This window comes from Hippocampus guttulatus, chromosome 22 (genome assembly GCF_054856545.1).
Source record: "Hippocampus guttulatus isolate MCC_2025c chromosome 22, RoL_Hgut_1.0, whole genome shotgun sequence".
NCBI classification, from domain to species: domain Eukaryota; kingdom Metazoa; phylum Chordata; class Actinopteri; order Syngnathiformes; family Syngnathidae; genus Hippocampus; species Hippocampus guttulatus.
The window spans coordinates 5,254,678-5,267,449 of NC_141282.1; the positions used below are offsets into that span (position 1 = coordinate 5,254,678).

Here is a 12,772-nt window from a genome sequence, read left to right on the forward strand (position 1 = left end):
AGGATCATGATGTGGTCTGGAGGTAATGAACACTAGGAAAACCTCTTTCGTATTCTGCCCCCCCCCCCCCCCTCAACAATATTCCGATCCGGTGCGAGCTTTTAACAAGTCGCAGTGTTGCCGACATGCTGACGAGTAAGTCGGCCCCGCTCGTAATTCCGCCCTGCTTTGCGGCTCAAAAAAAAAAAAAAAAAAAAATCTGGCTCATTTTGTACTCCCGCAACAAAAAATGATGCCACTTGAAAGCTTTACATGGAGTACGAGTCAATCCCACAGATGATGTACAACACCCGCTGGCCATCGCTGACTCCCACGAGAGAGGGAGCTAATAAAAAAAAACAAAAAAAAAAACACTCTGATCAGGTTTGTTTAATTTGCTCTGCTCCTGGTGCAGCGGCAAAAATCTGCTGTATTTTCACTGTTAGTCAGAACGCATCGGGGGCGTGGGGCAGTTTGTACAGAGACTGCACAGATAAACAACTCGCGTCTTATTTACATCTATAAATATAAAATGACGGGCCGAATATAACAGAAAAAAAAGCCCTTTCCTCCTGCTTTTCATGCTACTCAAGTTGATATTCCCCACCCTTAACCGCACCCTCTCTCCGGCCCCTCTCGAGACTCATCTCAGGTGACTTTTGTCATTTGTCTCTCGTCTTCGCTCATTACCCGAAGTACGGCAACGTGTCGTAATGTGTCGTGCTAAACATTGCGTAACAGAATGGGGCCGGCGTTTTGCCGCGCTCAAGGTTAACGCCGCTTGTCCGCCATACGGATAAGTACGTCGGACGCTCGGCGAAAGCGAAGGATAAATAGTCCTTTTCTGAAACGACCCGTGCCCTAGTAAGTAGACTTCATGTTCCTGACGTGCGACCCGGAGGTGTGCGCGCCTCATAAAGCGCGGGATTAACGTATAAATGCCACGCTGTCCTACAAAATCAGGAATCAGCATGTACACTCGATAGCACTCATGTCCCGTACGTGTGATTAGCGTTCACGCACTGTATAGCAGATGTGGCCCGTCCTAATGTAAAGATTAATCTCGCCCGCATCTGGCGCGCGTCATGCCGTCATCCTTGCGCACCTGCCGCGGCGGCGCTCCGAGCAGATGGACGCCATTGCGTTTTTATGCAGCGGTCACACCGTTTGATGCAGCGCGCATTACACCTGCATGTTTTGGTGCATCAGCAGCCCAGTGCCCAACACGCTGGCGCCTTGTCACACCAGCTGCTTTATGCGAGAAGGCTTAGCTCAACCTCTTCGAATGCACTGCGAGTGAAAAAAAAAAATGTATATCAAGCCATTCTAAGGATGCCGGCACGTGTGAGCAATTGAGCAAGCCGCGTGTATTGATTGACATGCTAATTTAGCCAACCTGGGGAGCCCCGCTCCATTCACTGTGCTGTGTTGGAAGTGAATTAAAAAGAAATAAATATTCGCAAATAGGAGACATGGGATAAAAAAAGGAAGAAAGATCCTTGAATACAAATCTCCTGTCAAACGGTTGACCAATCAAAAGTGACTCATCTTAACGTTTATTTTATTTTTATATTCTTCTCATTGAAACAATTCTCCAAATTGAGGCCTATTGACTTTCAAATGCACTCCAAAAAAAAAAAAATGGTCCGGGTGAGTTATGTCAATGTGTGGAATCAATCTAGCGAGTTAATTAGGTTTGATAGTTTTTGAAGTAACTTTGCGATCGATTGACACCATTATTGTGATTATCGCGTAGATTCGGAGCTCCGTTCGGCATCATCATTGATTCACTCAACTGCCAGTGGCAGCTGCTGTTTTTATTTATCAAATTCAATTTCGTTGCTGTAGATTAAATTCAAAGTGTTAGCGTGCATTGATTTTTGTCAGGGGTGTGAGCGCATCGACAGGGAAAGGGGGGAAAAAAACTAGCAGTGACCCGAACTCGATAAGCCAAGTGACTTTTTTAAATATGTGAGGTCAACTTGTTGTTAAATCCGTCCATCTTTTTTTTTTCTTTTAAACCCGACCAGAGACAGACATAATGAATCCACTCGTTCTGGCAGAGTGGATGTACTGAGCTATCCTTAAATTGTCTTGGCACTGTTGACACCAGACACTGCTAGAATAGAAAGACGCATGTAGAGCGCTTCAGTCATAGTCAGTAACGTTTTAGTCTCGAAATTCAACACTGGAGATTACAACTCAAGTAAAACTCAGATAAAGGGAAATTAGACACACAATGGATAGTTTAAAAAAAGAAAAGTGCCATTTGTTGGCAAGCCTTCCTGGTGGTTCCCTCGCTAGTCGTTGCACCTGCTGTTTCCGCTAGCATCTGCTTGGTTAAATTTTATTTGTGTGGGGCGTTTTATATGTAATTACTTTTATTGCGAATATCGTACTGCGCAACCACGCAATTTCTTTTAGATCCTCATAAACGCCGTGACAAATTCCATCTCTTGACTCCGTTGACCGCTGCGAGCGCAAACAAAAGTTCATTAGCGCTGCAAGCTAATGATTCGCTCCTTGCTAATTGCGAATCCAATACAAAGACGCAGTGGTCCTTGTGTCAATTATGGTCAGTCATGTGGAACTAAAGGGCCCGCCGCATTGACCGGGGGGGATTCCAAAGTGAACACATACATGCAGACATAGATATTACTAAGAGAAGTCATCCAAATGTGTGAATATGTCTATTAAGAACTCTGATAGTTGGCATAGCATGAGCAAGATGCGCCTTGGGAAATGTCACATATTCACACTCACCCCCCCCCCCCCCCCCCCCGCGTTTCGCAATCTGTGTAAATAGCTTTGTGGGGGCCCAGACATGGCGTCCCACACCCATCATGGCTCCACCCGCCATATCGTCCGACTCCGATTTTGTCGTCGCCGTCGTTCTTTGAGTCCCTGGCATATCGCGGAGGTCCTGGCAACGGCCGTACTGCACTGATGGCCCGTGGCAGGACGCAATGGGAGAGCGGGGAGAGTGATGGTGGGAAGTGTTCAGCGCATGTGTGGAATCCATACAGGAAATGAGAGGAAAAGGGGGTGCGCGTACGCCAGGATGCCTCCAGGGATCCCGCGTTCCATTAATCACAGCTAGAACGTGCTGCTTGTCACATGGGAATTGGGATATTTTTATAAGGCAGGCTGGCTCTCCCTGAATGAATTAAGTGAACTTAAGTATATATATATATATATATTTTTTCATTTCTCAGAAACATGGTCTGGATTTTTCCATTTTTGCTTTTAATTGAGTATTATACTTTATTTGGCCTCCGTTGGTTTACCTGCTAGTTTTCTACGCGTTCTGACTTCTGACATTCTGTTGTTCAGTTGACATGAAAACTGTATTTCAAATCTAGGGAACTTTGTACAACTGCTTTGGTTTTCGCCCTCTTTTCTCGGGTTCCTTTTATCCAAATTAATTTCCTTCTCCCTTCCCCCCCCCCCCAAACAGGCCCTAAGCTTGTAGCGTCTAGCGCCACCTGTTGCTTCGCTATGCACTGAACCGCCTTATTGACCATAATGTAGGGATAACCTAGTGAAAAACTCGTGCACTTTCAGTTAAATTCAAGGTTTATGTGTATCATGGCCGCCGTCGCCCCTCCCGACCGACACACAGCCCACCATGTCATCTATAAATGGCTTTTAGCTGTTTCCGGAACACCAATTGACAGGCTTTCAGGTCGCTGCCCTCGCTGTTCAACCTCAGTGCCTGTCACAGCCCATCAAGACCAGTCTCCCACCCCCACCATTCCGTCACCAAACACGCATGCACGCGCGCACACACACAGACAAACACACACGCACCGTGCGTCATGGATGTCGGCCAGCATGACCGCTTTCTACCAATGGCTCAATACCTAATTTACAATCCCGAGTTAGAGATGGGAGGGGGGGCTTTTAATGGACATTTTCTGCTTGCCTACTATTGACTGCGCACACACACATAGTCCCACTCTGTCCCCAAAGACCCTTGGTCACACATGACTGTGGGATGCTCGTCTAGAAGTGAAACATATAGTAGATGTCAAAACTTTGTCTGCTGACTGAGTTGTTACTGAAGGTGCATCGGTATGCATGCACACGAAAACCAGTATCAAATTGGACAAGTTAGATGACAGAAAAACAAAGGTAAAAGGGGGCGGGGTGTGTGGGTGGAGCACTTCAACTTGTACTTCATGTGCAAACATTTTATGCAAATGACCCCCAAGTTATACTGTTCTGTCCCCAATTTACAGTTAATCTAAATTTGAATGTTTTATTTAAGTTACACTGAAGTAACGTTAGTATTTCTATGCATAGTTAGTTAGTATTTTCTTTATGCAACGTAACTTTATTGATTCATTGCAAGCAGCGTAGTTCACAACCGGACGTGGCGTCATGAAAGCTGAAGATGCGTACGCGGAAGCAGGAAGTAGAGCGATAGATCGTCACCAAGAGAGAAACGTATGCTCGTCAAGTTTAAACCAGCACAATCCACAGACATCTCACGCCTTTGGTAGCATCGTGGGTATGTACAAGTTCGTGTTTTTACCGATGAGCAGTTCTGTCATGCTTTTTGTTAGAAAATGCTGTTCCGCAACATGCATAAAAAGACATGTTAGGATTTGAGCTAGCGCTCGCTAATTGCATTAGCACGATGACGTCTTGCTAGTTTCGCGGTCGAGGCAATGTTAGCTAATTGGTTGTGAACGAAAAGCGTTTTTATATACACTGCGAATTCAGTTTGTTTTTTATTGTAACATCTGTGCATGGTGTGAATTGAAGGTAATTTCGCCTCACGTTATATGTTACAGTTTCACCTTTTTCTCCATCATTAAACCTGTGGACTAAGAATAACGTCTTCAGAGTCGTGGTGTAGAAGATGAGTTTAGCTGACTGTCCAAATTTGGCCGAGACAGTACATATACTTTGGGCACTTGTGGTGTACAGCTTCTTCTATTTTTATGACTTTGTAGGGGTAAAAAAGGGGTTTTAAAAAATGGGCACATCGGCTTGTAAAATGCCTTCCATATTTGTGTGTTTTTATTTTCACAGTGCCCTTGAGGTGGGGGACTAGTCTCGAATGTTCCCTCTCATATGCCCCTCCCCCTTCGTGTGAGCACATGCTGGTGGGCTTGTCATGGCACATTCCCAGCAGAGCGCCTGATCCCCACCAACAGCCTCGCTGGGAGGAACAGCGAGGCCCCGTCAGGGCACCTCAAACACTACAGTTAAAAAAAACAACAACAACAACCCAATGTTGGTTATGATGTAAAATGGCAGCCCTGGTACGTCCCTCTATTAAAATGGAGGCTCGAACACATTGCTGTGGCCAGCTGATAGCAAAGTATTCGCCCGAGGAGGCTTCTTCTCTGCCCAAAATCCCTGCCACAGGCCTCGCACTATTAATGCGGCTGCCTTGGTGACTGACAGGCCTCTCCCAGGGAGCGCCGACAACAAACCACCTCCAAGCCATTTCATCGACAGCCCTTGTCAGTCGGACACCGACAACAATGGAGAGCGACAAAAAAAAAAAAAAAGCAGAAAAGGGAGATAGCAGCAGCGGCGAGGTTTAGTTTTATTTGGTTGGTTGGAGATCGACTGCTCATGTCTGGCAGCCAGAGCTTCTGATCATCATCACCGTTAATGAGCGAGGCCCGACTGCGACATTGTTCCCGTCACGGCCGAGTGGCTTCCCAGCGCCGCGACTTTGATTAGTCACTGACAAAATCTGCTTTCGCATAGTGTTTTTCTTTTCGCTGTGATGTTTTTCAAGCAGGCCCAGGCGAATCCTACGCACCAGATCGCACGCAACCTGTCAGAAAGCCGCCGCCGATTTGTCACTCATCGGAACGCCACCTGGACAACGGCGCGCATCGGCCAGCCAGCTTGGCGAAACAGCTAGCTTGGCGCGCACTCTCTTTCTCTCTCTCTCGCTTTCCCCTTCGTGATTGCCGCAATCTCTCACTCGCCTTGCAGGAACAATCGCACCTTCGGCAGGTAGTTCCAAGTGGCCAAAACTAAGATGTTTTTCCCGACACTTGTGGAGACGCTGCAAAAATTAAAAGCTAGGGCCCTTCAGCAAAGTCACAAAAGAGCACTTGTATGAACGTATGTCGTTTCCAGATGAGCCCTTCTTTTCGCACCTCTTTGTCAATTTTCCCTGCTTTAGAAAAACCCCTTGAAAGCAAAAAAAAGGGGTCCGCCGCGGGATTCTCTGAGCTGTCGGCATACCGCAAGGCCATTCTTGACGTCGGCGGATGGGACCGCCGAGTAAGACGGCGGCGGGATCATCAGCGCTTATTGTGCTTGCATGGCTCTTTTCTTTTACGGCGACATCTGGCCCCGCTGACGCCCCCGCCCTCCCCCCAACCCCAAATCTCTTTTACGCCGCTTTGACGGATGACTCGCGCAGCCGGTGCGGCACTCGAGTCCGAGTACAAGAGCGCCAGATGTTACCGCCGTGTCGAGCGTACAAGCGCCGATGCCGGCGCATCTGCTGCTATAATAAGACACACGACGCCTTCATTAAGCGGGAGGAGGAATTCTGTCATTTGTGAGGTTAGTTTGTCCAATCGGGGCTTCTCACTCTGCAAGTATGTCCTCACAACAAACAAACAAGTTGAGTCTGCCTTCATTCTTGACTTAAGAAATGAAGAAAGACGAAGAGTTTTGGTTGTTTGTTTTTTGTGTGTGTTTGTGGAGCACAATGGCAAATCTGGACGCCTCGCATAACTGTTTTCCATCTTACGTGACACAAAGTACAACAAACCGTAATCGTGTTAAGTGTTGTTCTCTGCGAGTCTGCCTCGTCGTGATGAAGGACACGTCTGCTCAAAGGCTAACTCGCTAACCCCCCCCCCCCCCCCCACGCCCACCTCCACCCTTTATTTTTCCTCCCTATTACTCATGAGCGCTTCATTGAGCGAGGCTAAAAGGCTGCTCTAGCAGAAGCAGTCAATATGCTCCACACTGCTTCATCTTCTTTATCTTCGTCTTTTCTTCCCGCTCTTACAAACAATTCCTTTCACGCTAAACGGTTGCGGCGGCGGCACGGGAACGCGGCGCTCCCGCCGTGCACGTAATTAGAAATATTCCGAGAGCTTTTGTGTACATGTAGAAGTTATTAAAAAAAAGGGGGGGGGTTGAATTAAATGTTTGTATTTTGTCGTGATCCTTTGAAGGCACCTCGTGCTCTGTTAGCGTCGCTAACGGCAACTGGCTCCCTCGTGAAAGGTGCGGTCCGAGATAACGGCAAATGTTCTAACGCGAGAATTTGATCACATGCGATGCTTGATCGTATCATCAATCAAACGCGACACCTCCGGACTTGGGAATGGGACAATCTCTCTTGCATGTGCTGAAGTCTTGATTACGATGGACTTGTCGTCATCGATTGGGCCAACGAACGGTGCCCATTTTGCCAATCGGAATTTTTGGAAAACCCTCACGTGATGCATTTTCTTCTGTCCTCCCGCAGGTAAAGGAATACCTGAACAGTCAAGAATCCGCCAAGAGTGCCAGGGTGAGTCCGGCCTGCTTGCTTGCATCTACTTTAGAGTTATGCTAACACAAACATGCTACTGCTAAGTACTGTCACCGATAGAACCTTATGGGTTGGCATACATAAAAAATATTAATTCACAATATTTCATTCATAGGCGTCCAACCGTATTATTTGTATTCCTTTGAAATAAAACGGTCATGAAAAAAACTACAGCATTACTACTCGAATAACCATAAACGATAAACACTTCTGCCGTTTTTTAAATTTGATGACACCATCAAATAATTATGGATATACATTTATGATATATAAAAGTAAAAATGTTAAATGTCCTTGCAAGAGACAACTACTCTCTTCGAACACGCCGTCAGTCTCACTGCCGCCGCCTCCTGACGCTATTCTGTCGCCCGGTGTGAGACGGAGGCGGGGCGCTCGCCCACTTTGCTTTGGGGTTGCCGCCCTAGCGTGGCGGGGGAGCGCTAGACTATGTCGGGAGGGGGAATTAAAAAAAAAAAAAAAGACATGCATGCTACAAATGGCTCATTGATTCCTCCTCTAATAACTGGCGCTAATTAGCGCAGGCGCTAATTAGCTATGTATCACAGCGTTAACAGCCAAGCAGGTTCTGGCAGCCCGAAAAGACACATCCGACCAAAAAAAAAAAAAAGGAACGTGCACACAAAGAAGCACTACTAGCTTGCGCCTCTCCAAATTCTTTGTGAAAATGTCATTCGGTGTTGTGTGTGAAATGGTCAAATGAAAGTTAACTTTTTGTTGTTTTTCACCAGCTCAACATTTGGCGCTACGGAGACTTCCGCGCTGACGACGCTGACGAATTCGGCTACCGGCGCTAATGTCAACGCGGGGTGAAATAATTTTCACGCACAAAGGAAAAAAAAAAACCAACCATCCAATAAATGCCATTCCAAAGACCAACTTGGACACGTGGGGGTGGGAGGAGGCAACTGTGGTGGGAGAGTGTGACTGACTGGACAGAAAAAAAAAAACAACAAAAAACACCCCAAAAATGCTCACTCTTCCTTTTTAAATTGTGAACATCATGGCAAAAAGAAAAAGAGGCTCGTGCTGTTTCCGCTCACTTCCTCTGCGCGATTTGATAATTCCTCGGCTTTTGAGCGACGGCCTCTCCTCCAATCATTGCTTTTCTTCAAGGAAAAATGTTCCTTTTTGTATTATTATTTTTATTTTTTTGTTGGGGGGGCAATTACTGAAACTTTGCTTCCCTAATCAACCTCTCCGTGTCGATGAATTTAGCGATGAAAAAAAAAGGACAAAAAGGGCGACTTTGTTTTGTCTTGGGAGTGTAAATGGTGTGCACCGGTGAAGTTTTGTTGTCGAAAGTGTCGCGCTGTGTGGCGGCGGCGTTCTCCCGTCTTCTCAGTCTGTAAAGTTTCCATTACGTAGTGACGTCGGCGGGCTAGCCATTTTTTCTGTCTCACATTTATCTCCTCACTTCTATTGAAAAAGCTCAATAAAATCAACAATGTGGCCACTTGCCTCTTCTTTTGATAGTTTTTTTTTTTTTTTACCCCTTTTAAAACGTGATTGCTTGTAAATCTAGCGGCGCAGTAGCATAAACATCGTGAATAATCATTTCAGGCACCCCAAAAAAATAAAATCAAAAAACGCGGCGGCACACATAAACATTTAATACGAGCCCTCATAGAAGTAAATGCGCCGTTTCACGTGAAATGCCGTGATGACGACGGCGACGACGAGCGGCCGCGCTAAACGCACCAATCAGGCTCACTGGCCGTCAAGGGTTTTATGTGAAGCACTACATCAGTGACGGGCTGCCCCCAGCCCCAGCCCCCACCTGACATGTTTACAACCGTTTGGCTTTAATATAGCTCCCAAATAAAAGCAAGATGGCGCAGCCTCATCGGAACACTCAGCAAGGTAACAGTCATTTATAATACAATTAATAAACCCGTCCGTCTGCACCAAATGGAACATTGGTTCCGAGGATCGACAAAAATGATTCATGAAGCCGGACGTCGTGTCAACGTGGGCCACCCTCCCACGCGTGCAAAGGTACGTCAAAAGAAAAACAAGCTATGTCTGACGTTAGCGCCCCCTCCCTGATGCAATGTTTCTTTTCCTTCCAGGTGCCACCGAGAGACGCCCAAATCGGACGCCGATCCCGTTGCAAGTTGAGTTGAGAAATCTTAACCTACTGATTTTTAAGGCGCTAGCAACGTAGATCGACTGCATAGCTCAGCCTCCTGTTCTTGTGCCCCTCACATTTGCCAAGCTAGTCGTTGCCAGGCAGAATTAATAGCGCTCAATTATAAACTGTTAAAAAAAAAAACATAACAGTGAATCATCTTCATGTTTTTTTTTTAAGTTTTGCGACAAGAGTCATAAAGACCAAACCAAGTGTAACTGTGAAAAGACAAATTGAATTTCACACTTTCTCCCACTCTGTGTGAGACACCCACTCCCTTCAAAAAAGTCCCTTCATTTAATGCGCTTTTGCAATTTAACTTAAAGCAACAGTGGGGGGGGGGGGGATGTCTCTCTGGTCAACACCTTCGAAAGAAAGCACCCTCATCTCATCCTGAAAACGAATTCAATTGACTTCATGTGCAATAAAAAGCCGGTCCCTTTAAATGGACAGTGGCAACCTGGACGCCGCCCACCTTTCACACCGTCAATTAGCGTTGCGCACCCCATTTTCAGCCACTTAATGTGACATTCCAATTCTAATAAGCCTTCATTGTACAAATTGACTTTTGACAAGGCGAATGGCGAGGAGCTGAAAGTAGCGGGCTGGTTAGCGCGCTGCACGTTGAATGCAAACAGGAGGGCCTCGGTGATGATGGCGGTCGCGAGGAAATTTCAACAGAGACTGGGCAAAAAGTTACATTTGCCATCGGTGGAATCCTTTAAACATATAAAGCTGCAGCAGCCACGACATCGTCCGCAGTCACTGCTTTGAATTGTCAATCGCCATGGCGACAGGTGCACGTTGGGATGAGCGCGTGACCCGCCCCTTTGCGGCTTGTGTTGTTTCCGTGGCAACCCACACAGATATATTAAATGAATGATTAAGTGGGTTTTTTTTTTTTGTGTGTGTGTACTCGAGTCGCAGAAGAATCGATGAAACACAAATGCAGCTACGCCCTCGCTGAGTTTGATCTGGCCGCCAATTGCCGCCGTCGCCGTCTCCTGCAGCGACGGGTGCTAACATGATAACAAGGCAAATTGATGGCTTGTTGTCCACTCCAGACGCACATTAAAGTCAAATAGCCGGCGCGTCCGCCTGCGGGTCTGAAGACGTTTAACTCGGTTTGGTGGTCAACGGCAACGACATTGCGTGTGGGGGTCGTTGGGGGGTTTGATTGTTGGCTTCCCATCATGCAAACTGGTGGCAGGGGTCTCTTCGTGGCATTAAAAGTTGTCCCCCTTGCCATTTGTCGCGCATGTATTAGCCTTTACATGATTGATTGAGTTCTTGCTCTTTGTAATCCAAGGAAAAAAAAAAGGAGAGAGAAAAAGCCCAAGTGAGGGCAAACGGGGAATACCCGGCAGAGCGTAGCTAATTAGCTAGCATTAACATATGCAAATGCAGGCGGCTATCTTGTGTACAAAGCTGCGCTGGCGGTAAACACGGGCTTAGCGCTTTTAACCACTTTTAAGTGCTGCTAATTGCGTTTCCTTTTCAAACACGCCAACGCTGTTTACGTCCACTTTGGGGACAATTTATGAAACAAGTTAACGTGCACATTTTGTCCAACGAGTCAAAGGTGAATCAATAGCGAGGGATGTCTCGGAACTTTTCATTCCAACCGTTGCAAAATTTAAGTTTTTAATTGAACCTCCACACCTACAGAGGGCAGCACAGGACAAGTCTGCTCTTGGCGTACGAAGCTAAATTGTGTTGCGGATTGAAAACAACCATTGGTGACGTCCTTGTTTTGAAGCGTGATAGCTGTGACTAAAAAGTGCATTACGAGGCTAAAACACGTCTGTGCGTCTTTTGCGTGCGCCTTGTTGGGGAAATTCCAGGAAGGTTGCGGAAAGTTCACAGAACGGTTGCGCATCACACCGGCGTGGCCTCAGGGCAAGAAAGGGCGACGTGTGTTCTCGCGCTGTCTGGTACAAAGAGTTCAGCCTCACGTTGTCGTGGTTACGCTGCAGCTGTTAAATATGTTCCATCCATCCGTTTTTTTTTTCTTCAGTTCGAATGGCGACCCGTCTCTGTTGTCTGAATACGGCTAATTTGACGTCTCCGCTGACTCAAAATCAATAGAATATAATCAAATGTTGCTTGTCCTTTGCAGCGAAAAGGACGCCGGGTACCTCGGTTGCCGTGGAGATAGTCCATCTTGTCACGAAATCCTCCAAGGACACCCCCCGCCCCCTTGCCATTCCCTGGGAAATAAGTAACCATTTCACACGTCAGGCGGAAGCTTCGCGAGTGTGTTTAAAGTTCAAGTTGTCGGCGACCAATCCGGAGAAAATCTCCTCGCAGCTCGTCAGATTACAAACACGAGCCGGCCGTGTTCTCGTCTGCCGCCGCTTAATTAGTTGCCGGCCCCGGCAATACCAAAATGTTGCCGACAAACGGAACAGACGCCGCGCCATCCACGGCGTGTTTATCCGGTGGGCCGGCCCGCCACGGTTTCCTGGTCTGATGTTCTATTTGCGGCCAATTAGGGAGCTTCTTTTTTAATCAGGCGCCGTTTGTTCGACAGGACACTTTGGAGCCTGTTGACTGAACCCCCCCCCCCCCCCCCCCCCCAAATTTCTAGGTTGTTAAAAATATATATTTTCTCACCGCCCCAAGTCCACGTGTATTTGGGGACCTCCTTAGACACCATTTCAATCAAACAAAGCAGTTGCCAAACGCGTGCCGTCCGTTAAGCGCGCTTCATCCGATGTTCACTATTGACATCCAAAGTGTCAACGCAAGACCCCCTCTTGAATTTCCGTCGTGGCCGCCACACCGACCTCATAAATCAGCGAGGATATCCCCGCCCCCCGCCGTGAAAAATGCCCGTTTAGTATTCGTTCGACACGTCTCTACGACTGACACAAGAGCGCCGTAATTAAATGTGACTTGTGTCATCTCTGCAGCTCAAACAAATTAAATGCAGGCACGCCCTCGCTTGGCGAAATCCCCCGATGGCGCCCGCTCGACATTCATTCGATCCCGGTTCAACGCTTAAGAATTGCATGCTGTCTAAGATTCATCCTACGAAAAAAGTCATTTGCGTTTTTCAAAACCGCTGTTTTCTTTCCTGCATTGCCTTAACGGTTTAGCTTCATGCTAGC

The 12,772-nt window shown here is 47.0% G+C and overlaps 1 protein-coding gene across 1 annotated transcript in view; it reads left to right on the forward strand.

The window, feature by feature from the left end:
- Window positions 1-8,981, forward strand: part of snd1 (staphylococcal nuclease and tudor domain containing 1) — an 83,742-nt gene extending 74,761 nt beyond the window's left edge. The window contains exons 23-24 of the mRNA XM_086103445.1: window positions 7,445-7,489; window positions 8,260-8,981. Of these exons, the coding sequence (XP_085959571.1) occupies window positions 7,445-7,489; window positions 8,260-8,325 (111 nt within the window). The 3' untranslated portion in view covers window positions 8,326-8,981. The remainder of the gene's footprint in view (window positions 1-7,444; window positions 7,490-8,259) is intronic.
- The last annotated feature ends 3,791 nt before the right edge of the window (window positions 8,982-12,772 follow it).